Genomic DNA, 24,413 nt, shown 5'->3' on the forward strand with positions numbered 1-24,413 from the left:
TCAAAATTGAATGGGCTGGATGGTTACAAAGATGGATAGAGGATACTGGCTGGCCAGCCATCATGCATTCTCTCATACATTGGGTTTGCTTCTGCCAGCTGCTTGATTCAGACTTAGGGCTGGAAATTAAAATAATGGATGCATTTCTAAATGTCTACTGTCTCAAGAAAGAAGTTTGGGGGTTTTCAGAATTATGGTTTCAGTTTGGGACTACTTGCTTCCTGTGGATTTTTTTTATCTTGTCAGATTTTTTTTCCTTGTTGGTTCATCTAAAATATCATTTTGACACCCATATCCATTAAGAAGGTGGATTACCCCTGTAAGAGGGGCCAAAATTGGGGAAGTTATGTTCTCAATTCTCTCCCTAGATTTAATTGGGAATATAGGTCGTGTTTCCACACTTGGAAAAGGTTGGTATGCCCTGCCCTGTGTATATTAGCCCCTCTCCTAACCCAAGTCAAAACCCTCTCTTTCCACTAACTCCAGTAGTTCTTTGTACTAATAGATAATCAGAAAAGCACTGTAGCCATTAGATGTTCAGCTCTGCCTAGCTCTTGCCTGTCTTCGCTGTCCTTTTAATGAATGAGGACTTTGTTCTTTTATGCCAGCTATGACAGTAACCTTTTAGCAGTATTGCTTTCTCTGTTACATTAAATTATCTTTCACTGGCTAGCATTTGATAGGATACTAAATGCAATCATTGATAAAATTGCTGATCTTTTCCTTCAAAACGGGGAAAAAAGAAAGAGAGAAACTTACTTGTTAGGCTTTGAAATAGTTTTCTAATGCCATGGATACAAATAACAGCTAATGAAGTGGAAGAATATGTAAATAATTTTAAGTAGGAGAGAAGGCACTGGAATTGTATTTTATATTTTGCTAGTGTAGTTAACTTTTTTTAGAGAGAGTTGGGAGGAAAAAATGCAGTCTAGGCAGATAGCTACAGGTATTTAAACGTCAAGGTGGAGTGCAGTGTAGGAAACAGGGTAATACAGTGTAAAGATTATGGTTCCAGGGCCCCTCTGGGATATCTTTTTTTTCAAATTATTGCAGTAACTTTTCAAGTTATCTAAGAACATTCTGATCCAGCCACTAGTCTGAAAAAAGTGAAATATTCCATAATTTTTAATTGAGGATGAATTCTGTGAAGTGGCAGAATAGGAACTATGGAGTAAGATGTGTTGTTAAGATACAGGGAGTTTGAAGTGCTGATAGTTGGTTCCTTAGGAAGACTCTGAGAAGGTAGAAGGGAGAGGTTAAAATGTTCATAAAACAGATGATTAAGTTTGACATTAATATAGACACTGGTCTATTTATAATTGTGCAAATAAGTTTTTTTCAAACTTTTGATGTGCTCTCTTATCATTCTTAATTTGTCATTTTGTAGACATGTGGTGAAGATGTACCATCCTGGTACCTGTCTAAATTGGAATACTAAACTATTTGAAATATTCTGTTAGCTTCATCTTTCAATTTTGCTAGACCCGTATTTGAGATAACACACTGTTCTTAAAATATAGAACTGTCCTCCAGTAGCATACAATATTGAAACACAAAATGGGCCACAAATACTTTAAACCAGTGTATTTCAGTAACGGAAGGAGGTTATATAAATCCTGTGCCTGCAATCATGAATTGAAAATATTAACAATCAGATAAGGCTAGAAAAGCTAACTTATATCTCTTCATGTGGGGTTTTAAAACTTTTTGGGGCCTCCATCCTCTTTTATAGTTATCCCTGAAATTTACCAATTTAATTTTTCTTATACTAGTAATCAAAAGATTTGCTTATGAAGAACAACATACCCAGAATTCTAGGTGTATTAGTCTGATCATATCAAGACTCCCTGGGATAGAGATGGAAATATTTTAAAGACCTAATTTTCTGGGTTTCTGTGCAATATATAACTTAAGACTCTATCTGAATCATGATATAATATTAAAATAATTGGTTGATTTGGGAACAAGATAAGGAAATTGTGGGGAAAGTAATGATGGACTTTTATTAATAGCAATAATTTGGAAAAGCCCAAGATAGACTTTTTTTTTAAAGAAAAATGTCCATGAACTATATAAAGATTCAAATACTATGTTATGCATGTGAATTTTTTGATAACCAGACAATTAGTTGCATTTACAACACTGTAATCAGGGCTTGGCAAGTAGTGCAGCCTCCAGGGGCTGGGGAAGAGGGAGAAGGATGGGAAAAAAAGGAGGGGGTCAGAGCCCTGCAGCAGGCATGATATTGACACCCTTTCATCTGTGCTTCTGCTGGTGGCTGTACTGGCTTCAAATCAGGGTGGCTGGAGAATGGAGGTTGCTGTTCAAGCACCCAGTTCTGAAGGCAGCACAAGCAGCTGTGCAGAAGTAAGGATGGCAATACCATCCTCGCTGAAGCGTTGTAACCCTTCGTTTTTTAAACAATTATTCTGACTTTTCCCTTCAAACTTTGTACCCTCAGTGGCTGCCTCTGCTCACCCTACCCTGTTTACAGTCCTTCCCAAAACACACCAAGATCATTTAATGTACCAGTGGGGTGGGATGGGGGAAGTATACAAACAGGTGCAAACCTCAAAGTGTAGGCAAAAACAAGGACTGCAACATAAGTGAATTTAAAACAAAATTACAGTGGAAGCCCAATATTGCAGAATCTGCAACTTCCACAATATCATGAAGTAGGACTGTAGATAGGTCTGTAGATTTGAAAGCAACTTCTTGCTTCTGGGTCATACTTTACATTGAGGCTTTCATGGCTATATGCAAATTTATAATATTTCTGCAGAAGCAAAATCATAAGATGACAAATGAATACTAACATTTATTAACATGTTTAGAACTAGATGGGGGCGGAAAATAAGGCCTACTTAAAAAAATTTGAAATGCCAACGCCATATGAAAATGTGAAAAAAAAAATTGGTATATTTGGCTATGAACAATGCTGGACATGAAAGCCCAATTTGATTACAACAAAATGATTGTTCAGCTCTAGTGTATATGAATGTAATTTTGGAGTCAAGTGCAAGTTTTTAAAGAGTGACAGTGTTTGCTTAATAGGTTATTGCTATACTAAGGAGAACCAGCTCCAGAAACACAGTGATGACGTGAATGTTTGTTTGTTTGCATGACTTGCTTTTTGTTTTGCTTACATGCTTCTCTGATTGATTAAATATTTTCCCCCCCCTTATAAATGCAGGGCTTCAGATAACAGGGAGCGTGCTTATGAACATAGTGCCTATGGACACCATGAACGGGGGACGGGAGGATTTGATCGGACAAGACATTACGATCAGGATTATTATAGAGACCCTCGAGAGCGGACATTACAACATGGGCTCTATTATGCTTCCCGGAGCCGAAGTCCGAACCGTTTTGATGCTCATGACCCCCGTTATGAACCTAGGGCCCGGGAACAGTTTACATTGCCCAGTGTGGTACACAGGGATATCTACAGGGATGATATTACACGGGAGGTACGAGGCAGAAGGCCAGAACGGAATTACCAGCACAGCAGGAGTCGGTCACCACATTCGTCCCAGTCTAGGACTCAGTCTCCCCAGAGGCTGGCTAGCCAAGCATCTAGACCCACAAGGTCCCCTAGCGGCAGTGGCTCCAGGAGTAGATCATCAAGTAGTGATTCAATCAGCAGCAGCAGTAGTACCAGCAGTGACAGGTAGGTTAAAACTTTTGGTTATTGTGAACACATTGTTAAATGAAACCATTGATTAGCTTGATGTGAAGAAATTCTCAAAAGTATAATGATCCTTTTCTCTGGACAGCATCCATATTAAACAAGCATGAGGAACAGAAACCGCAGCTATCAAAATGTGGGGCCACTAATTTACAAAAATATTTGAGGAGACCCGTGCAGATTGTTCTGAATTTTGTCCTTTAAGGTGGAAGTCAACAGATGTGAAACAAGGACAATGCATTGCAGAATAGGCTTCTTCACTCACTTGGCCAAAGTGGAGTGTAGTTGTTACAGATTCTTCAAATACTACAGGTTGAATCTCTCTAGTCTGGCGCCCTCAGTACCTGGCTGGTGCTGGATGAGAGAATTTGACAGATTATGGCTAGTCAGTATTGTCTAGCAGCGTTACCAACACTGTCACTGCTTACCAGGCTCTTAAAAGAAATTTAGGAGTAAATAACAGCATCGAATAACACTGAAACCAGGACTGATGGCCATAAACAAACTTTATGGGACTGCAGGAAACTTGGCCATGCTCATAAGCGGTCGTCTGGCTAACTAAAAACATGCCTGTTCACAGATGTTGCCAGATGAGGGAGTTCCAGATTAGACAGCTTCAACCTGTAATGAATGTTGTCTAGCAGCATTTCTTAAACTATGTTCCATGGAACACTGGTGTTCTGTGAACAACTCGCAGCTGTGCTACAAACATTTGGGAAAATATTTCAAAGTTTTACAATAAATAACCATTTTACGATAACAGTAATGGAAAATATTGAAACAATTTTATTTGTACATCTCATGAGTGGTAAGTAAGATTGACTAACATTTGCTGACCCTCTGGGTTAGCACATCCCTGGCACAGGTGCCAAGAGTGGCATGTGAGCCAATTTTCATTGGCATGTGAGGTGGGAGCTCAGCCCCAGCCCACCTCCACCCATGCAGGCAGGAGCTTGTCAAAGTCATTCCACCTTTGGATTAACAAAAGACCAGCTAATGCTACCAGCCATCACCTAAATGGTATAGCTCTGAACCTTTATTAATGAGGATGTTGTAATTAGGATCCGTAGTGACTGTAAAAGGTATCACTAGCACTCAGATCATACGTAGAAGTCAAAAGGTCAAATTTCCATGCTCTGCCTTGGAAAGGTTGTTGACCCCTAGGGTAGCCTCTTCCCTAATCTTCTATCTATACAGTAGCATAGCAACTAGTAACAAAGTATGGCACATGCTATGCCAATATCAGCCAATGCACATATGTGGCGTATGATCATTTATTGAATTTGTAATTTCCACCAATATGAGTAAACAGAGTACACGATATTGTAAACGTTTTTAGTGTAATTAAAGGGAAAAATGAAAAATCGCATGTCTTTCTTTTTGCTTGCTTTTTGCAGTATTGCTTACTTTCAGCATTCTTTTGATTTTTCACATGTGCCACAGATTATATATTGGCAAATGCAATATTGTTTTGTAGTTTGTACTGAAAAAATAGATTTGTGCATGAAGGCTAGGCTATAATCCCAGTAGGGGCTAGTGTAGATCCCGCCTTCTTCAGTCTATTTAAACAAGTTTTGTTGGACAGAATTTTATTTTTCATTCCAATTTCCCTCTGAGGCTTTTTTTTAATAAACTAAATATCATCCGTATCTCTTTTTTTTTTTTTTTTCCTGAGGCTAGAGGATGAATTTTTCTAATCTGGACTTCTCTAGGTGCCAACACCTCTGATCCAGTATTGCCAGTGTCTCCATAGGTGCTGCAGGGCTGGAGCACCTCCACGCTCCCCACCCCCTTTGGGGAAGACTGGCAGGCTGGGAAATCTTGGTTGCTTGGCTAGAGTAGAATAGAACCCTGGAGTCTCCATAGGCTGGAGCAGCAGAGCTCAGTGGGGTCCAGTGCCGCAGTGGCTGGAGCAGCAGTCATGACTCCCCAGGGGAAGGAGCAGCACAATCATGGGAGGAGTGGAGGGACAAGCATTGGCCTTCCTTGATGTGGCAAATTTCCTGGTTAGGGTTGGTCAGGTGCTGAGGGTGATAGACCAAGGAGGTTCAACCTTTAGCAGTCATGTAAAGTTAAATGATTTGGCACAGTTCTTGTAGTTGCATGTGTTTTGCCATTAATTTTAAAGCCTCATTCTGCAACAGAATGAAACATATGGTATTGAAGTTGGTGCCACTGCCTGTGTTTTAAATTGGGCAGATGAAATCAGGGTTTAAATATCTTCCCAAATCCTGGTAGAAGCGTTTTTTAGATCTTTTTCTTCAGATCAGAAAAAAAGCTGTCATGGCAGAGTCTAAACAAGTAAGAGAAATCACTGAGCACACGTAAAAAAAAGAAGAGGAAGGAACTGTAGTGACTTTACAAGAATGTTTGCTCAGTGTTTAAATTCAAGGTAGAGTGTATTTTTTGTTTTGCTTTTTTGCTTTACTAGCTAGTGGCACAATTAGCTATGGTTCTCATGGTAAGATGCAAACTCTTGTCCAAATAATATAGCACCAGACTTGGCAAATATGCAAAGTAGTTATGTTCAGTCTCAAAAAAACATTTGTAGTTTTTGTTTTTGTAGCACTGAACAAAATGTACATCAAGGAATTTTATTTGGTGTCTGAAAATGAATTTGAGTGCTATACCATTTATAAGGTTTTTCCAAAGTTGTAATTAATTAAAGATTACTTAGGAGTCACTTTAAAAACTTTACTTGAATTGCAGGGAAGTTCCATTTTCTAAAGCAACAAAGTGTAGAAGATAAAAGCATTAGTAACAAGTTTCAGAGGATCTCTGTATTAGTTTGTTTCAGCAAAAATTGAGTTCTTTGGCACCTTAAAGACTAACAGATTTATTTGGGCATTAGTGTTTATGATTCTTTAACACAGAATATTCCACAATATCCACAAGAATTTATGCATTTTAATCCTGGGAAAAGCAAGTGGAAGAAAAAAGTTAAACATTTTTTGGGAGCATGGCATCTATTGCAGACTGCATTGGTTTGTTTGATTGGTGTCTCTATTTGCATACTGCTGAAGTGAAAGTAAAAATTAGTGAATTTAGTTTCATTACATAATACCAACTTTCCCGTCATTGTCCCCTCCTCCTTCTCATCTGCGTAGTTCGTGTGCCAGCTAGTGATGAATCATTGACTTAAAAAGCAATTTAGAATTTGTGCCTCGGTTAGGAGATGTCTGTCCATGGGACAGTTGAAAAATCATTTGGGGTTTAGGTTAATTGCATATGTAGATATTTGGATGCTTTTGGGCTGGTCAGAGTGATCATTGAGTAAAAGAATTCCATATAGAAAAGTCGTATGGAAAGAACTTCACCTGAATGGTGGTACTTTTCTCTGGGTGTGTGGGTGTGTGCGCGCGTGCATATGTACATTTAAAATTGGGTAATGGCTATTTAGAATAATTTAGTAAATGTGCCTGATGTATTGGGGAGAGACTGGAGCAGAGAAATTGTTTGTTTATTAAAAAATTGCTTTTGAGTATATTTAGCAAAGACAGTAATTTATCTGCACTGTTCAGACTAAACCATATGCAACTTAAATGTTATCTTAGGTTGTGTCTTCACTAGGCAAAAGACTGCCCCATCAGGGTTGATCCTCCAGGGTTTGATTTTTGTGTGTCTAGTAGGGACGTGCGAAATTAAACTATCAGGTTTGGCCATTGGCCCCCGGTACTTCTCAGTATTGTGAGGGTTGAGTTTCGTCGACCTCCCTCCGTGAGGGCGGCCAGGTAAGTCTATTTGTGGATAAGTTGATTCTAGCTAGGCATTTGCCATATCTTCAATCAGCTTTAAAGTCTGATGTAGACTTGGCCTAAAACTTAGTGGTTTTTCTGCAATTCACATATCTTAACTATAAGAAATACAGGTCTGTTGGATGGCTGCTATAAATCTGAGGGCACTATTTTCATTTTCAAAAACAACAAGAGGTCTTGTGGCACCCTTTAGACTAACATATTTTGGCGCATAAGCTTTCATGGAAGCTTATGCTCCAAAATATCTCTTAGTCTGTAAGGTGCCACAGGACTACTTGTTGTTTTTGATGATACAGACTAACTTGGTTACCTGCCTCTCTGATAGTTTCATTTTGTTCTTTCTTGTGGTGTTCATGTTTCCATGTCTGTACGACATTTAATCTAAATATAGTTGAATCAACCTCTTTCAAAAAAAAAAAAGTCACCTCGGGGCTTAGATCAGGTTTCTTTAAGTTGAATGCAGATGCATGTTTTAAGGAAGGAAGAGGTATCTCATCTTGCTGTCTGTATTTTTATCAAGAGCATCCTCTTCCTTTTAAAAATATCTGAAAATGTTCTGACTCTAGTTTGTGTGTGTGTGTGTGTGTGTGTCTCTCTCTCTCTCTCTCTCGCTCTCACACATGTCCATAAATATCTGACCTGACCTCCCAGCTGGTGAACTAATTCTGAGACCAGGCCTGTGCTGTACACGATTAGTTATGTCAGCAAAACATGAATCTGACTAAGTAGGTTTCAGCCCAGGAAAGCTTATGTCCAAATAAATGTTAGTTTTTAAGGTGCCACAGGACTCCTCATTTGTTTTCCTGTTGTTTTAGATGTACTATTAAAAAAATTTTACATAGTAGTAACGGGTAACTGTTAGTCTGTATTGTAACAAAACAGTTGTGTAGCACTTTAATTTTGTTAGTAACAGAGAGAGAGCCATGCTAGTCTATATACTATGAAAACAAAAAAAACATTCCAGTAGCACTTTAAAGACTAACAAAATAAATTCTTTTGAAGTGCTACTGGAATGCTTTTTCTTGTTTTGTTTTAATTTTGTTAGTGTTTAAAGTGCTACATGACTGCTGTTTGGTGTGGGGTGTGTGTGTGTGTGTTTTGTGTTTTTTTTACATAAAGGTTTTACTTTTTTTCAAAGTCTGTTTATTTTCAGTTGCCTAACACAGTTTCCAGAGACATAATAATATATTGCCTTTAAGCCAAACTGTGAATTAGTGAGCAAAATGGAGTAGCTGTTTTGGAGCCTTTTTGGTATATTGTTGATATTCAAGTGTTGAGTGAACAATCGTTTTGGCTTCATTATCCTGTGGGTTGTTGACTTTTTTTTTTATATAGTGCAACCTTCATTTAGCACTGATAGTGATGTTTAATGTCATTATCCATTTTTGTGACACATCTTCATGTGTGATTTAAAAAAAAAACTTAATTATTTCTCTGGGTTTAAACCTGTCAAAAATATGTGCATTTAAAATAGGGAGGTCATGTGAAGCTTTGCTAGAATTGATTTTCTTGGGGGTGGGGGGAGGTTTAAAAAAAAAAAAAAGCACATGTGGAGGATGTTTTGGGAATGACCCACATTTAACCCACAAAACTTTTCTGTTAGTTTATAAGGTGACACAGGACCCTTCGTTGCTGTTACAGACCCAGACTAACTCGGCTACCCCTCCGATACTTGACCACATTTAATGTATACTGTAACGAGCTGTTTTGATTTAATATGATTTTTCAGGGAATAGAATGAGAACAAATACTGCAGTATATAAGCAGAGAGCATTGTATTCTGAGAGTTCACTGCATCTGAATAGTGGAAATTGGGGAAGCAAGGAATTGCTTGTTTGTGTCTCCCAGAACCAGTCTGAACTGGAATCATCCAGTTTAATTTGGCTGAATGCCACCTCCCAGAGGCTGTATGTAAGCTGTGCTTCCTCCTTCTGCCTAACTTCTGTGGAGTAGGAGGGGGAAGGGCTGGGAGACACCAGCAGGGTTCCAGTCACGTGGCATGCAGGAGCTTGTGGTTAGCGTTGTGGGGGAAGGGATGTGCTTACAATTGCTAAGTGTGAAGTGGTAGCCAATTAACCTGGATATATTACTGGGAAAGTGGCAGTTTTAGATACAGTGGTGATAAACATGGGATACAAAAATAAACAGTCAAAACAAAAAAGCAGTAAAGTAGCACCTTAAAGGCTAACAAAAATAATTTATTAGGTGAGCTTTTGTGGGACAGATGCACTTCTTCAGATCATAGCCATACCAGAACAGACTCAATGTTTAAGGCATAGAGAACCAAAAATAGTAATCAAGGTTGACAAATCAGAAAAAAAGTTACCAAGATGAGCAAATCAGAGAGCAGAAGGGTGGGGGGGACACTCTTTACTACTTTTTTGTTTTGATGGTATATAGACTAGCATGGCTTTCTCTCTGTTATTGATCAAAAATAAACAGGAATTACTTCAAAAGCCTCCCATTCCACCTCCTTTTCAAATGAAAAAGTTAAACTTGTAAACCCCTTTGACACTGGAAAATTTTCCTGCTGCCATATATTTTATGTACACTAGTGTGTTGAATATGTAATTTGAACATCAGACGTATTATAGCTGATGGCTAGGGTCTTTGTAGTGAAGTTTCTGAATAATTTTTGTAATCAGTTCCCTTTTTGTTAGGGTTTATGTTGCTGTTAAATTGTGCTTTGGGATGAACATTTCCTTTACGCATTTTTTGTCTTGGAAGCAAGTCATGTAAAATTTACTTAAAAAAAGAAAACAAAAACAAAAAAAAACTTTTTTTTAACATTTTACAAAACCTTGTTTAAAATCTTGAAGGTCTGTTTTAACTCAAAAGCTGGGAAGCTCAGATCCAAGATGAAATTTTGCATTAAACTTATCCTTCTATATGCCTAGGTATATTAGCATCTTATGAGGATTATAATGCCTGTACAGTTCAAAGCAGGTATCCATTGTACTGTGAAATATTAATGGTTGCAGGTAAATGTAATAACTTTAACTTTGGTAACAATACTGAAATCTTTACATTATTGCAGACTTTCAACTATAATGGATTATTATATTTTAATGTTTGAAATGGCTCTTGGTTATTCTCTGTGTTAAAGTATCTCACGTTTGATCAAAATAAGGCTTTTTACAAGAGAATTTCCCAAATGTATAGACATGTAAGTTATAAACATAGCACAGTATGAAACCACAAAAAAGGGACAAGTCTAGGCACTTCGACCTATTGCTTCATGATAACCCCTGGGATTTCTTGCTCAGGAGTAGTGGAAAGCTGCTGGCACACTGTTGCAAAGGAAGACAAATGATTTTAATATAATCTAATGCATGTTAGAATTCTTCTGTATTGCTATAACGCCTAAATCACTCTTACTCATAGTCAGTTTCTTTTTTTATTGTGGTAATTTTTGAATTTTAAGTTTATATTAGTGTGTTTATAGTCTCTGGATTAATTATGATGTCAGAAAGGGGTGGATGTTTTCTGTAGTTTAAAAACTAGATTTTTATGAACTGTGTTTGGTGAATTACACTAAGTGTGAGCTCTGACTGACCAGTAAAGATAACAATAAAAACACTTTCTCAATTTAACTGTAGAAGTTTCATATACATACCCAGTCTCTTCATGTGGTATATGATGTGGTATATCCGGACTTTAGCAAAGGTTTTGATGTGGTATCTCACAGTGTTCTTGCCAGAAAGTTAAGTATGGATTGGGTAAATAGAATGTAAGGTGGATAGAAAGTTGGTTAGCTTGTTGGGCTCAGCAGGATGTGATCAATGGCTCGATGTCTGGTTGGCGATCAGTAACGAGCAGAGTTTCCCAAGGATCACTCCTGAGACCGGTTTTGTTTTTAGCAAGTTTGTAGATGGCGCTAGCTAGGGGAGAGGTAGATAAATTGGAGGGCAGGGTTAAGGTCCAGAATAATCTGGACAAATTGGATGATTAGCTCAAGAGAGATTTGATGAGGTTTAACAAGGAGAAGTGTATAGTGTTAGGACATAAGAATCCCAAACACTGCTACAGGTTGGGGACCAACTGGCTAAGCAGCAGTTCTTCAGAAAAGGACCTGGGGAGGACCTAAGAGGATGAGAAGCTGGACATGAGCTGCATTAGTAGGAGCATTGACAGCAGATCTAGGGAAGTGATTATTCCCCTTTATCCAACACTGGTGAGGCCATATCTGGAATATTGTGTCCAATTCTGGAACCCCCATTACCAAGAAGATGTGGACACATTGGAGAGAGCCCAATGGAGGGCAACAAAATAATTACGGGGCTTGGGCACATGACTTACGAGGAGAGGCTGAGTAATTAGGCTTATTTAGTCTACAGAAAAGAAGAGCATGGGGGGGGGGGAGGGGGCGGGATTTGACAGAAGCATTCAACTACCTGAAGAGGGATTACAGAGAAGAGGAAGAGAGGCTTTTTTTAGTGGTGATTGATGCCAGAACAAGGAGCAATGGTCTCAAGTTGCAATGGAAGAGGTCTAGGTTGGATATTAGGGAAAAGCTATTTCACCCAGAGGTTACTTAGAGTGGTGATGGGATCTCCATCCCTAGAGGTTCTAAGTCCTAATTTGACAGGGGCCTGGCTGTGATGATTTAGTTGGGATTGGTCCTGGTTTGAGCAGGAGTTTGGACTTGATGACTTCCTGCGGTCTCTTCCTATCCTTTGATTCCTCCTTCTCAGCGGGGCTGTGGGGCTTCATCAGGGCAGACTTAGCCACCCTTCCCACAGCTCTCCTGCTCACTTTCCCCACCTGCAGCGTGGGTGGCTCCCTGACCTGGCACGCTGAAGTAATGGAAGTAAATTTAATTCATTTAACAGTTGGATCCCTGCCAGTCATTAAACCAATTCAATTTAATTCCATTACTTCAGTGGCAGCAGGGCAGGAAGCCACAAGAGGAGTCAGCGGTGGCAGCCTCCAGAGCTGCAAGTGACTCCTTAAAGAGCCGCATGCAGCTGTGGAGCCAAAAGTTGCTGACACCAGTCCAAGGCATGGAATGGAAATTTCCTCTTCATGATTCATTGAGCTCTTGAAATTGTATACTCTAGACATGGCATGTTGCATATGGGCGGGTTTTGTTATTTTTACTGCAGTGTTCTGGCTTCACGTTTCTGTTCAACAAGTCTTGCAGAAATGTTCTACATAAGGCCAAGAAAGAGAGAGCTTAGGTTACACTTGAATCATGAAGAGTTTCTTTTGTGCACTAAAACAGAGGATCTTTGCTCTCTGGGATCTGATCTGGCTCTTCTGATTCTTTTTCTAAAAATCAAGGGACAAGAAATCTAAATGTAGGTAGCACAAAAAAAAAAAGAGAGAGAGAGAATATTTGAGTAAAAGAACATCTATTGCCTTCTCCTCTTTCAGGAGTGATAATCCCATCTGGAGGAGGAGAAAGTGCAAGGTAGGCTGTGAAGTTTTTGAAAGAATTGGCAGCACAATAGTTAACACTTCATATTCATGTGGAAGAATTAAAAAAAAAAAAAAAAAAAAGCCTAGGAAAAACTTCCCAGAAAGTACTAGCTATTACAATTAACTGGGAAATTCTAATTCTGTATTTCTTGCCTTAAAGGATGCAATTAAAAGAGATGGAAGTCTGTGGTGTCCCTAAAAAAGATTCCGATGCAATATTGGGTATTCCTAATCAAGCACTATGATACCTTCCATGGGAGAAGAACTAGGGAACAGAAATGTAGAGTTGTGGTTGTGAAGTCTGTAGCACTCATCTTACAAACCACAGGTGATGCTTAAACTATTCTGGCCTGGACCTGCACTGATGGCAACCAGTAATGAGACAGAAGCTGAATACCATCTCCAAAACATCTTACAGGGCTTATTCTTTGTATTCAGTGTTTCATTGGAATCTCTCAGTTGAAGTCACCACACTGTAGAAGACAAGGCTACCCCCTAAGACATATGAGTTGGTTCCTGTAATGCAGCTTCTCAAATGATAAAAAGTATTAGTGATTTCATTAAAGTATTTAGTGGGACAGCATTTTAGTGAATCACTAGATATTCCTCTTCAGAACATAAGAAGAAATGTTTCAGACCAATTTATATGAGTAGGCAGCCATTTCAGAACAAATGGCACATTCAATTTTAGAGAGAGCCCAACCATGGGAGAGGAAAAGAAAACAGATTTGGAAGAGGAGGTCAGTTCTCTGGAGACTGCACACACACATCTGCCTCCACTCAGGAAGGCTCTGTATAACTAAATGATGCAACCATTCCTCAGGGAGACTGCAGTGTAAACATTAGTAGAAAATCACAGCCTTGTCCACAGGGCAGATGTTTAACATTTCAGGTATCAAGAAGATAACCAAAGTAACTGTGTGTTCAAAAGAAGTAACATCTCAACTTTAAAAACAAAAACAAAAACAAAATCCTCTTCCAGATAAAGTGCTACATTTTTGTAGTGTACCTCTGGGGAAAAAAAGGTCAATGTCAGTGGAGCCCAAATATTTAAACTGGTGTTTTTCCAAATTTATTTGGCCATGGAACCCTTTTAAACCCTAAAGAATTTTGCAGAACCCTGTTCCCAGGCTCTGCTCCTCTCGGCCCCCAATCCCACCCCCCTTCTACAGCCTTTACCTGCCTCAGCTTCCAAATGTGCCCCCTATCACAAGGCTCTACTCCCCCCTCAATCCTCAGGTTTAAAACCTGTCACCAGGTCAGCTGCCAGGGCTTAACGCATCCATGGCATTGGCGGAGGAGCCTACTCCGGGCGACCACGTGCACCTAGCAGAAGGAAGGCTGGTGTTGAGATGTCTAATCCCGTTTGGAGAAGATAAGTGGGCTGGTTGTTTTTGATTTAGCTATGTTAGTTCCTACTTGCAGATTGCTGAACGTGACCCCTTATTAGTATAGTAGCCTATTATTAGAGCACGTTTAGAGTCTTTTGATGTAGTAATGAAGAAAACCTTTACCTCTAAGGAGAGACCGCTTGTAATTATTGTCAGGGCCCCCTCCATTTATGAAAATTGGCTTACAGATATGCATAATGAAGAGGTGTTAGGCAAAATTCATCATGTGACATCATTTTTAAAGTTATGATCTACTAAATATGTATATTCTCATTTTGTGCGTGTATCATTCTTGCATGTGAAATTAGAAATATGAAGTGTGAAACTCTTTATGAATCTAGATGAGCTAATAAGGGCCATTACAGAAACATCATTGGCTTGAGTCCCAAGACATTACCAGCGAATAATCTTGTTTTTCCTGAAAGCCTGGATTGTGGTGGTTGGACTTGTGGCCCATCCACCTGATACTGGAACCCATTTTGGATCTTGTAATTTTCCACTCAAAGGTGAGAAAAGTTTGAACTGAATACCAAGAATTTCCCACCTTAGGCAAAGGGATTATAAAGATAGGAAACCAAACAGTAGGGGCAGTTGCCACATGCCAGGAGAAGCCCACTTACCACCCGAGATGCCTGCTAGTGACATCTTAGACTGAATGGAGGGAGGATTGGGCCCAAGTTAGGAGGTCGCCTAGCTTATGAAAGAGAGTATTAGAACTACTTTAGGGTAAGAGTTTACATGTAACAAGTTAATGTATTGGAGATGTATATTAAACATTAAATAAATATATTTTAATATAATTTTGCTTAGTAACTTACTTTGAGCTATCTTATACCTTGCAGTCACTTAAATCTTTTTTATACTTTGTTATTTATTTACAATGAGTTTGATACTAGTTATCTGTGAAAAGCAGCCACTTTGCATGTCTCTTTGATAGAGAACAAATCTTTTCAGTGCAAAACTTTTGTAGAGAGTAAGATGGATATATTTGGGGTTTTGAACCTCTTTGGGGCTATGCTCCTGGATGTGGATAAGTCCCTGTAGATGAGCCCTCCCAGATCCAAACTAATTTGTCGTTTATGTTGATAGGCTGGGGTGTTGTTACCTCAACTCTGTCCCTTTATTTTCAGAAACCAAAGCTTCTGGTCCACAAGGACAGAGTGATGGGGTGCTCCATAGGGCACATAGGTGGGCTCAGTAGTATGATCAGCACACTGGCCAACAGCCACAAGGGCATCTCAGTGATTCAACCCATCACAATTATATCAACTCTTTGGGTGATTTTAGTAGCTGCCAGTAATTATTTAATATGGCATTTTAGGAAGTTTTGTTTTCTTCGTTGACGTGGCTTCAGTTCCATGTAAAACTGCTTCAAATGTTTCTTGCCTTTTCAAATTTAGATAATCTCCAACATTAGCAACAAAGATGGTGGTTATACATGTCCTAATGTCATTCTACAAACGCTGTTTCCTCTGCAAGTTTATCTGAAGGCTGTCTCCTGGAAGTAGAGAGCGCTAAGATAACTATGGACATAGAATCAATCATAGGGCTAAATGGGACCTTAAGGATTATCTATTATAACCACCTGCCAAGATTCCGGATTTATTGTCTTAAACCACCCAACATGGAGGATTTATTGTCGAAAAGCAACAAGCATGAATCAGTTCAGATAGGCATCTACCTACCTAAGAAGCCCAAAAACAATTTCTCTCTAACATCAAAAAATACAAGATTTTAGAACTCCAGTCAGATCATCTGGCACTTAAAAGGGTCAGGAAGAGACAAATCAGGCATACCAGTATGACAGAAAATACAAAGGTAACATTGTATTGTGTCCCATTCATCATTTCTTCCCTCCCCTTCCCCTGCAATTATAGAAAGGGTCCGGTGAGAGTCCAGTGGAGGGCAACAAAAACTATTAGGGAGCTGAAGCACATGACTTATGAGGAGAGGCTGAGGAATTTGGGTTTACTTAGTCTACAGAAGAGAAGAGTGAGAGGGGATTTGATGGCAGCCTTCAACTACTTAAAGGGAGATTCCAAAGAAGATGGAGAGAGGTTGTTCTCAGTGGTGACAGATGACAGAACAAAGACCAATGGTCTCAAGTTGCAGTGGAGGAGATCTAGGTTGGATGTTAGGAAAAACTATTTCACTAGGAGAGAGGTGAAGCTCTGGTATGGGTTTTATAGGGAGTTGGTTGAATCTCCTGTCCTAGATGTCCTTAAATCCTGGCTTGACAAAGCCCTGGCTGAGATGATTTAATTGGGATTGGTCCTGATTTTTAGCAGGGAGTTGGACTTGATGACCTCCCGAAGACTCTTCCAACCCTGCAGTTCTATGTGAGTGTGATGGTGAACAAAAATCACTTCTGTTTCACAAGGAAATAGACTAGTACATAAGACTGACCCCATAAACAGAAGAGAGAGAGAAGCAGAATTGGTTGGTTACTCTTCCCTGGAAGTGAGCAAATGAAATGGCGCTTCTGTTCAATACTCCAGCTGTATGGGGACCCAGTACTAAACTCTTTTGTGCACAGAGCAGGCCAAATAATCTATATTCCCACGAAAGCAAAGGATATCATTAGCTTTAGTAAAGTGAGCATCAGTCTAGATATGACCCAAAGAGCATCTGTCTGCTTATCCATTGGAGAAAGTTCTTTATAAACTAATCTAGATGAAAGAAAGTTTACTCTGCCAGCTCACAAGAACCTTCTCAGGCAAGGACTTTTGCATATCTGCAATCAGTTGAACTGAAGTTGCATGAAAATTGATGGACGTGCCCGTTGAAGAAGGGGTGTTTGACCATTGGAAACTCTTTTGGCAACTAGAAGGGAAATATGTTATGTGTTGGAATCTGGATGACATTTAAGCACTGATATTGGGACAAATGCATTTAAAGGAACTTGCAGAGAAGACAAAAAAAGGGAGCTTTACTGTGGTTTTTTTCCTTAATTAAAAAGAGGCTGTGAAACTGTTATTAAACAATGTTTTTTAAATGTTGGAAATACGAGGTCTTGCTTTAACCTGTTCTTTTTCTGTCCAACTCTGGAGATGACTGGAATATTAATATGGTTTTGATATCAAAAGAGGTTGAGATCTGAGTGAGAATGGATTTGTAGGCGCATAGTTTGAAGGTTTAGGTTTCTTATTAATTCATATTATTAATGCTCCTGTTATTTAGGAGTAAAGTTCTCTTTGTGAAAGATTCTCTAGTCCTGCAAGGAATCAGGAGCATGAATAGGGGAGACCAGATTTACTATTCCTCATATAGCTAAGTTCAACAAACAATGGCAGTTTGTAGAGGTGGTAATGTAGCTGTATTTGTCCCATCATATCTGAGACACAAAGTGTATGAAGTAAAGTCTTTTACTGAACCAGCTTCTGCTGGTGAAACAAACAAGCTTTCCAGCTCTACGGAGCTCTCCTTCAAGTCTTCACTCCATAGTCAGGAAATGTGTCACTTGTTTCCTCAGAAACTTTAAAAAATGTGCAAATAACAGCATGTTAGGTTTTTTTTTCCCTTGAGGGGGAAATCACCTGGAATATATTCTGAAGGTGGTAATTTAACTAGAAGTATTTAAAGATAGCATCAAATCACTTGGGGTTTTTTTACACATTCAAATTCCCTGTAACTTGTATAAATCAAGAAGGTAAGATGAAAACCAACGCTGAAATAAATTTCTTTTCGGTATATGTCTTGTAAAATATTTCCTAGATGTTTTAAAGTTTATTCAACATAAACTTCAGAGGGAGAGCCATGTTAATCTGTTTAATCAAAAGCGATAAGTTCCCACTGCAACTTTTAAAGACTAACACATTTATTTTGGCATAAGCTTTCGTGGGCTGTAACCCAGTTTGTCATATGCATAAAATGGAAAATTCAGTTTGGCAGGTATGTATACATGAGCAATGATAGGTTAGTTGCATTATGCAGAGGACCAGTGCTAACAAGGTCAATTCAGTGAGGGTGGATGTGGCCCAATTTCAATGGTTGAAATAGTGTGAATACCACAAGAGGGAAAATAACTTTTGTAGTGAGCTAGCCAGTCCCAGTCTATATTTAGACATGATTGATAATGTTAGATTTGCATATTCAGTTTCATGCTGAAGTCTGTTTTTGAAGGCTTTATTTATTTTATTTTTTTTGCCGAAGTGTGGAAACTTTCAAGTCTGTTACTGAGTTTTACATAAGCTATAAATGCCGAATCAGTACAGAGGCCTGTGCCAGATGGGTTATGTATTTGGGAATTACTCGGGAGTTGAAGAACAAATCTCCCTCCATCCTATAAGTTGCAGTGTATCGGGATAGCTGCTTCATGATTTCAGTTTCATATTCGTGGCTTGAGTAACTTTTGTTAACTCCAGGCTACCATTGCTACTTGGTTAGAAGATTGAGAAGAAAAAGTCTGAATCAGTGAAGCTGTGTATACATAAGCCACACCTCTAAATTCTGTTGTGCGTGTGCTCTGAATCATGCTTCCCTTTGCCCTCCTCTTGTCTCCCTACCCCATGTTGTTAAAATAGGATTGTTCTTTTGCTATAGTAAGGGAGCCTTGAATCTGTGGTTTTAAAATTTACCACTTAATTTACAGAAAAGTCTGTAAGGTGCCTCCTTCCCCCCCCCCCCCAAATACTTGATACTGTTGGTAAGATAAGTGTAGGGTTACATTGGTAAATCCCAACTGGAATATTGCTGAAATAAATTTTAACATCAGTGTGGAAGGGGATCCATCTTTTTGGCAAGTGACTGGAAGTTTTTGGACATTAGCTGTTGCCAATAAAGCGTTTCATAATTTAATTAAATGCGAGGCAAAACTTCCGGAATTTTTCCACTTTAGTTCTGAAATTTGACACCATTTTACCTGCTTTATCTGAAGCCATAAAACCCTTCAAAGAATGTTTTATTTGTGTGCCTTACATAAATACTTTCCATCAACTTTAAATTTAATCTGAAACATACACTTTATTCTTGCTCCTTTCAAAAATATCTCTGCACTTCTGATTTAAAAAAAAAAATGGTTTCCAGGAAAGGTGTTCCTTTCTAGTTCCATCAGATCTTTGCAGGCTTAAACTGAAAAATTAATCTGTAATGTGCTAACCATCACTTGGTTTGTCTCTTTATACTGTATGTAGATTAAGGCCATAGAACTGAACATTATGACCTTGAACATTATGACCTTGATTCTCAGTGGCTGTATATTTTGTAGAGGCTGCCTCATAAGAGCAAAGCAAATATAAAAGGCTAACCAATCACTACGTTGCTTTGCATTAGTTTAAATACCTATACAGTACCAGGTGCAAGGCAATGAAGAATCAGAACTTAGGTTTCTGTGTCCAGAAATATCCCTTAATTTCATTATTTATTCTTCTTGTGATTTTTGAAAGCTACTGTGCCCATTTTTATTTTCCATTTCAGTGTTTTGATAGACCATTTTAGAAATGCTAAACTTACACAAAGCGAGATCTTCTATATATGGAATTTCTGTTTTAAGCCCTGTGGCATGTTCCAGATTTTACTTGAGGCATTTATCAGCTGTGTATTGGTTTTAAATGCAACTCTTATCTGAAGAACAATTGTTTTGTGTATGTCAGAAAGGATACATGCTTTCAAAATCAATAGCAAATATTCAACAAGTGGTATTTTGTTTAGTTTTCAGCGTCTTGAAGATATTAATATTAATTCTGCAGTCCTTAGGCCTGATTCACCACTGCATTATTGTAGTTGTACATTGACATGAAGCTACACCAGCATAAGACTTAAATATCTTAGTGCTCAATCACATCCTCTGTTCTGAAGAGACTACAGGATATTTTTAAAATGATATAGAAATAAAGTTCTTTTTGATCTCTTCAGATTTTTAAGTGTATGAATGAAAATACTTTCTCACTGAAATATAGTCAGCAGTGCTTCTGGACAAAGATATCATGCTTGACATATTTTATATAGTTTAACAAAAATGTTTTTTGAACACTTTTTTTAAGGAAATATTAGCTCTCCAGGGAACTGACTTGAACAAAGGGGAGGAGTAAATTCCCCAAATTCCTCTTACTCTGTGAATCAACAGACAATAAATTACTCTAAAGCTGCAACAAAATACAGGTTGAAACTCTAATCTGGAACACCCTCATCTGGAAGCTTCTGTAATCCAACATGATTTTAGTTAGCTGGAAGACCACTTATCATGGGTGCGGCCAAGTTTCCTGTGGTCCTATAAAGTTTGTTTCCAGCCCCAGTCTTTGTTCTTGGTGTTCTGTGCTGTTACTTAGCTGTAATGTACTCCTAAATGTCTTCTAAGATCCCAGTAAGCAGTGAAAATGCTGGTAATACTGTTAGTATTGACTTCCTGTGCTCCGGTAAATTCTCTAGTCTGGCAGTGGTGTGTATCTATCACTGAGGGTATTTACAAATAGGAGCTGTTACTCTAATCAGTTTAAAAACAAGTTACATAAAAATACTTCATATATGAGTAAAAATAAAGGTAATATAAATTAGAAATTTACATATATACTTTATTTTCCTGAAAGAAACTGTCCATATCTGTTTATCATGTGTTTATCCCCCCGTCCTAATATCGTAGCACTTTGGACTCTTGAAAGTTACGTTTACAGGGTGGCTTTCCCAAGTGCACCGTCTTGGTCTAATTCTGTTCCCACTGAAGTTAGCAGTGAAAGAGTAGCATTGTTGGTTGCACACCTTCATCCCCTTGCCCTTTTATATGGACGGGTGTTGAATTTAATTGTGAGAAATCTCTGCCAAGAAGTGGAGTTTGTTTCGTTCTGAAGGTGGCAAGCATCCGCGTTATTTTGTTGTTTCTTTAGCATTGAGTTCTGTGGCTGTGGTCAATTGTTGAGAGTTCTTTTTCCTGCTTTCATGAGTTTTATTTTTGAGTGTTGTTTCACCCAAGTAACATACATGTTTGTTTGAAAAAGCTGTGGTTGGAGTAGTGGTTTCTTAGGTTATTTGAGTCTTAGAAAGGTGTTGAAGACTAATTACTACCCCTAGCCCTACCCCCTGCCCCCAACAACCCCACCAATAGCAAAGCACCCTATTCCCAATCAACTTAGGTATTCTATGATAGGACTGAAAAAGTCCTCAAGAGGTGATCAGATCCAGTCCCCTGCACTCATGACAGAACCAAGCTCTATCTAGATCATTGCTGAGCAGTGTTTGAAGATTAAGAGCATGCTACACAATAAGGGAGATTCCACAACCTCCCTAGGCAATTTATTCCAGTGCTTAACCACCTTCACAGTTAGGAAGTTTCTCCTAATGTCCAACCTAGACCATTCTTGTTGCAATTTAAGCCCCCTTCTTTTTGCCTTATCGGAGACTAAGGAGAATAATTTTTCTCCTTGCTGTAACACTCTTTTGGGTGCTTGAAAGCTGTTACATCCTTTCTCAGGTGTCTTTTTCAAACTAAACAAACCCAGTTATTTCAGTCTTCTCTCAAAGGTCATGTTTTCTGGACCTTTAATCATTTTTGTTGCTCTTCTCTGGACCTTCTTCAGTTTATCTACATCTTTCCTGAAAAATGGCACCCAGAACTGGACACAGTACTCCAGTTGATGCCTAATCAGCACAGAATAGAGTGGAAGAAGTACTTCTTATTAGGAATAATCAATTAACCGGTCAGCCTCGCCATAAATGGATGAGGCTTACAGGGCCACCGTGGGCAGGGGTGCTTCAGCTGGGCCAAAGCAGCCCTTTCTGTGGTGGTCCTGGGAGGGATGATCATCTGGGAAAGGGGGGGGCAGTTGAGGAGGCTGCTCCAGTCCAGCCAGAGTGGCCCCCCTGCCACAGACAACGGCTGCTCTGATTATGCTGGAGTGCTTCCGGTCTGCTGGAGTGCAGCAGGCAGGAACGCTCCAGCCAGGCTGGAGCAGTCCTAGCCCCCTGTGTGCTGCAAGTGGGGGCACTCCAGCCTGGCTGGAGCAGCCACCCCCCCTACCTGTTTAATTGGTTAACTGGCCAAACCTAGTGTTTAACCAGTTAACAAACTAAATGGGATTTTATATCCCTTCTTACAATACTCCTGTTTATGCATCCCAGAATTATGTTTGCTTTTTTTTGTGTGTGCAACTGTGTAACACTTTTGACTCACATTTTAGCTTGTGGTCCATTATGACCCTTTGATTTTCCTCTTTTGTGAAGCCACTCCAACCCCACTTTGATTTATGCCAATTTTACTTCACATTTAATTTCAGTTTTCTTTGTTAAAATGCATGTTGCCCTTCACAGCAAGAATGCCGCAAGCTTCCTTCTCCTCTCCCGGTGGCCAGAATCAAGACTTCATTAGCAACAGGCTCAAAATACAGATACAGTTTTGTATTTGACAATGCACTGCACATATTAAAGGGGGAGTTATCTGACTTTTTGAGATCACCACCTATTTGATAGCGAGATATGAGCTGTTCATTGTTGGACTTTTAGACATTCACTGTTTATCAAAAATAATCAACAGTGTGTTTCTCTCCCCCTGCTCCCCTTATGGCGTTGGGAGCCACAAAGAAGTCCTTAAAGAGCCGCTTGTGTACCCCTGCCTTAGAGCACCTGTTCTGTGCCTCCTACCCAAATCCATGCCTCCCACACACACAATCTTATTAAAGTCCAAATGGGACAAGGCAAGGTTTTTCTTACAGCCTTCTCCTGGCTACAGCAACACTGGTTCAGCACATTACTAGAATGTCAGGAGCAACCCCTGCCACCTGACTGCATTGAAGCTCAGTGGTTAAATCCTGTGGAGCTGGCATGTTTGGAGCAAGTCCCCCTGGTTATACTAAGCATGAGGAAATCATCAACTGGAGTCACTTTGCCAAGTGGATGCATTTTGCTATTTTGTTTTTCATTCAAAGCCTCTCACCCACTAGGTCATCTTTCCAGATTATGCCAGAGTATCTGCTGCATGTGCAACTGCAATGCTTGTCTATTTCATTTATTAAATTGTGTTCTCTCTTTTTTTTAAAAAAAAAAAAAAAAAAAATAGAGAGCTAGGAGTCTTCTCTTTTCTTTTCTGTCCCACCCCGCAAAACAAAACCAACCCAACCCCAAACCCCCATCTTTTTAAAGTATACCTAAAAAGCATCTGTTTTCCACCCTCCGATGGATGGTCAGTCAAGTTTTCCACACAAAATCCATTTGCTTCCTTATGGGCTTAGATAATTTCATCCTGAATCATTTCTTGCATTCATGCATGCTGTGAGCAGGCAAGTGTCCCACCGTCTGCCACCCTGACTGCCCGTTCTACAAGAACACAGGCTTCCTCAGTTGAGATCCAGTTGTTGGTAAGTACTTTTTTCTTTGCGCTGTTGCATCACCTAGCGAGCTACAGATGATGCTAGATTTGGTAGCACAGTATTGCAATCTGTATATTCATGAATTCTGAGCACGCTTCCTAGGCTGCTGCCTGGGAATCATGTAATGTGGAATGGACATCTGGTAGAGCTCAAAGGAAAAAAAAAAAAACAAAAAAAAAGCTGTTACTAACCTTTGTGTAACTCTTCTTTGAGATACGTTGCACATGTCCCATTCCATGACCCACTCCTCTACCCCTCTGTCAGAGTTAGCTGGAAAGAAGAAATGGAGAGGATTCTATATATAACTAAATATATTTCTATAAATATACAAGTGTGGCGTTTATAGACCAGAGTTCCTTGCATGGTGAGGTTTTCAGAGGCTTGAGAATGCCAAGAATGTCACTTGTATGCCTTTGAATACAAACATTAAAATACTCCGAGGTACAGGTTGAACCTCTCTACTCTTGCAACATCCATGGTCCAGCATGATTTTAGTTAACTGAATGTCCACACATCATGGGCATGGCCAAGTTTCCCGTGGTCCCATAAAATTTGTTTACAGCCGCCAGTCCTGGCTTTCACAGTGTTCTCTGCTGCTGTTTAGCTCTAATTACCTCTAAGTATCTTTTAAGAGACCAGCAAGCAGTGGAAATGTTGGTAATGCTGCTAAACAATATTGACCTCCAGTGGTTCAGCGAATTCTCTGGCTCAGGACCAGACTGCTCCTGAAGGTGCTGGACTGGAGAGGTTTAAACTGTACTGCAATATGTGGAAAGAGGGTTAGATAGAGCATCCTCTCTACTTCAAATCTTATGTCCTTCATGCATTTGGCAGGTCAGAGTTCAAAAACTCTGTGTATTAGTGT

General features: G+C 39.3%; 1 protein-coding gene across 4 annotated transcripts in view; it reads left to right on the top strand.

The window, feature by feature from the left end:
• Positions 1 to 24,413, top strand: part of SPEN (spen family transcriptional repressor) — a 97,086-nt gene that overhangs the window by 23,963 nt on the left and 48,710 nt on the right. For 3 of the 4 annotated variants that reach the window (XM_075018031.1, XM_075018028.1, XM_075018029.1), the window contains exon 3: positions 3,194 to 3,670. In XM_075018031.1, coding sequence (XP_074874132.1) covers positions 3,194 to 3,670 — 477 coding nt within the window. Of the gene's footprint in view, positions 1 to 294; positions 411 to 3,193; positions 3,671 to 24,413 lie in introns of those variants that run through there. The other variant, XM_075018030.1, reaches the window with a different exon arrangement.

The sequence above is a fragment of the Carettochelys insculpta genome, chromosome 23 (assembly GCF_033958435.1).
Source record: "Carettochelys insculpta isolate YL-2023 chromosome 23, ASM3395843v1, whole genome shotgun sequence".
In the NCBI taxonomy this organism is placed as follows: domain Eukaryota; kingdom Metazoa; phylum Chordata; order Testudines; family Carettochelyidae; genus Carettochelys; species Carettochelys insculpta.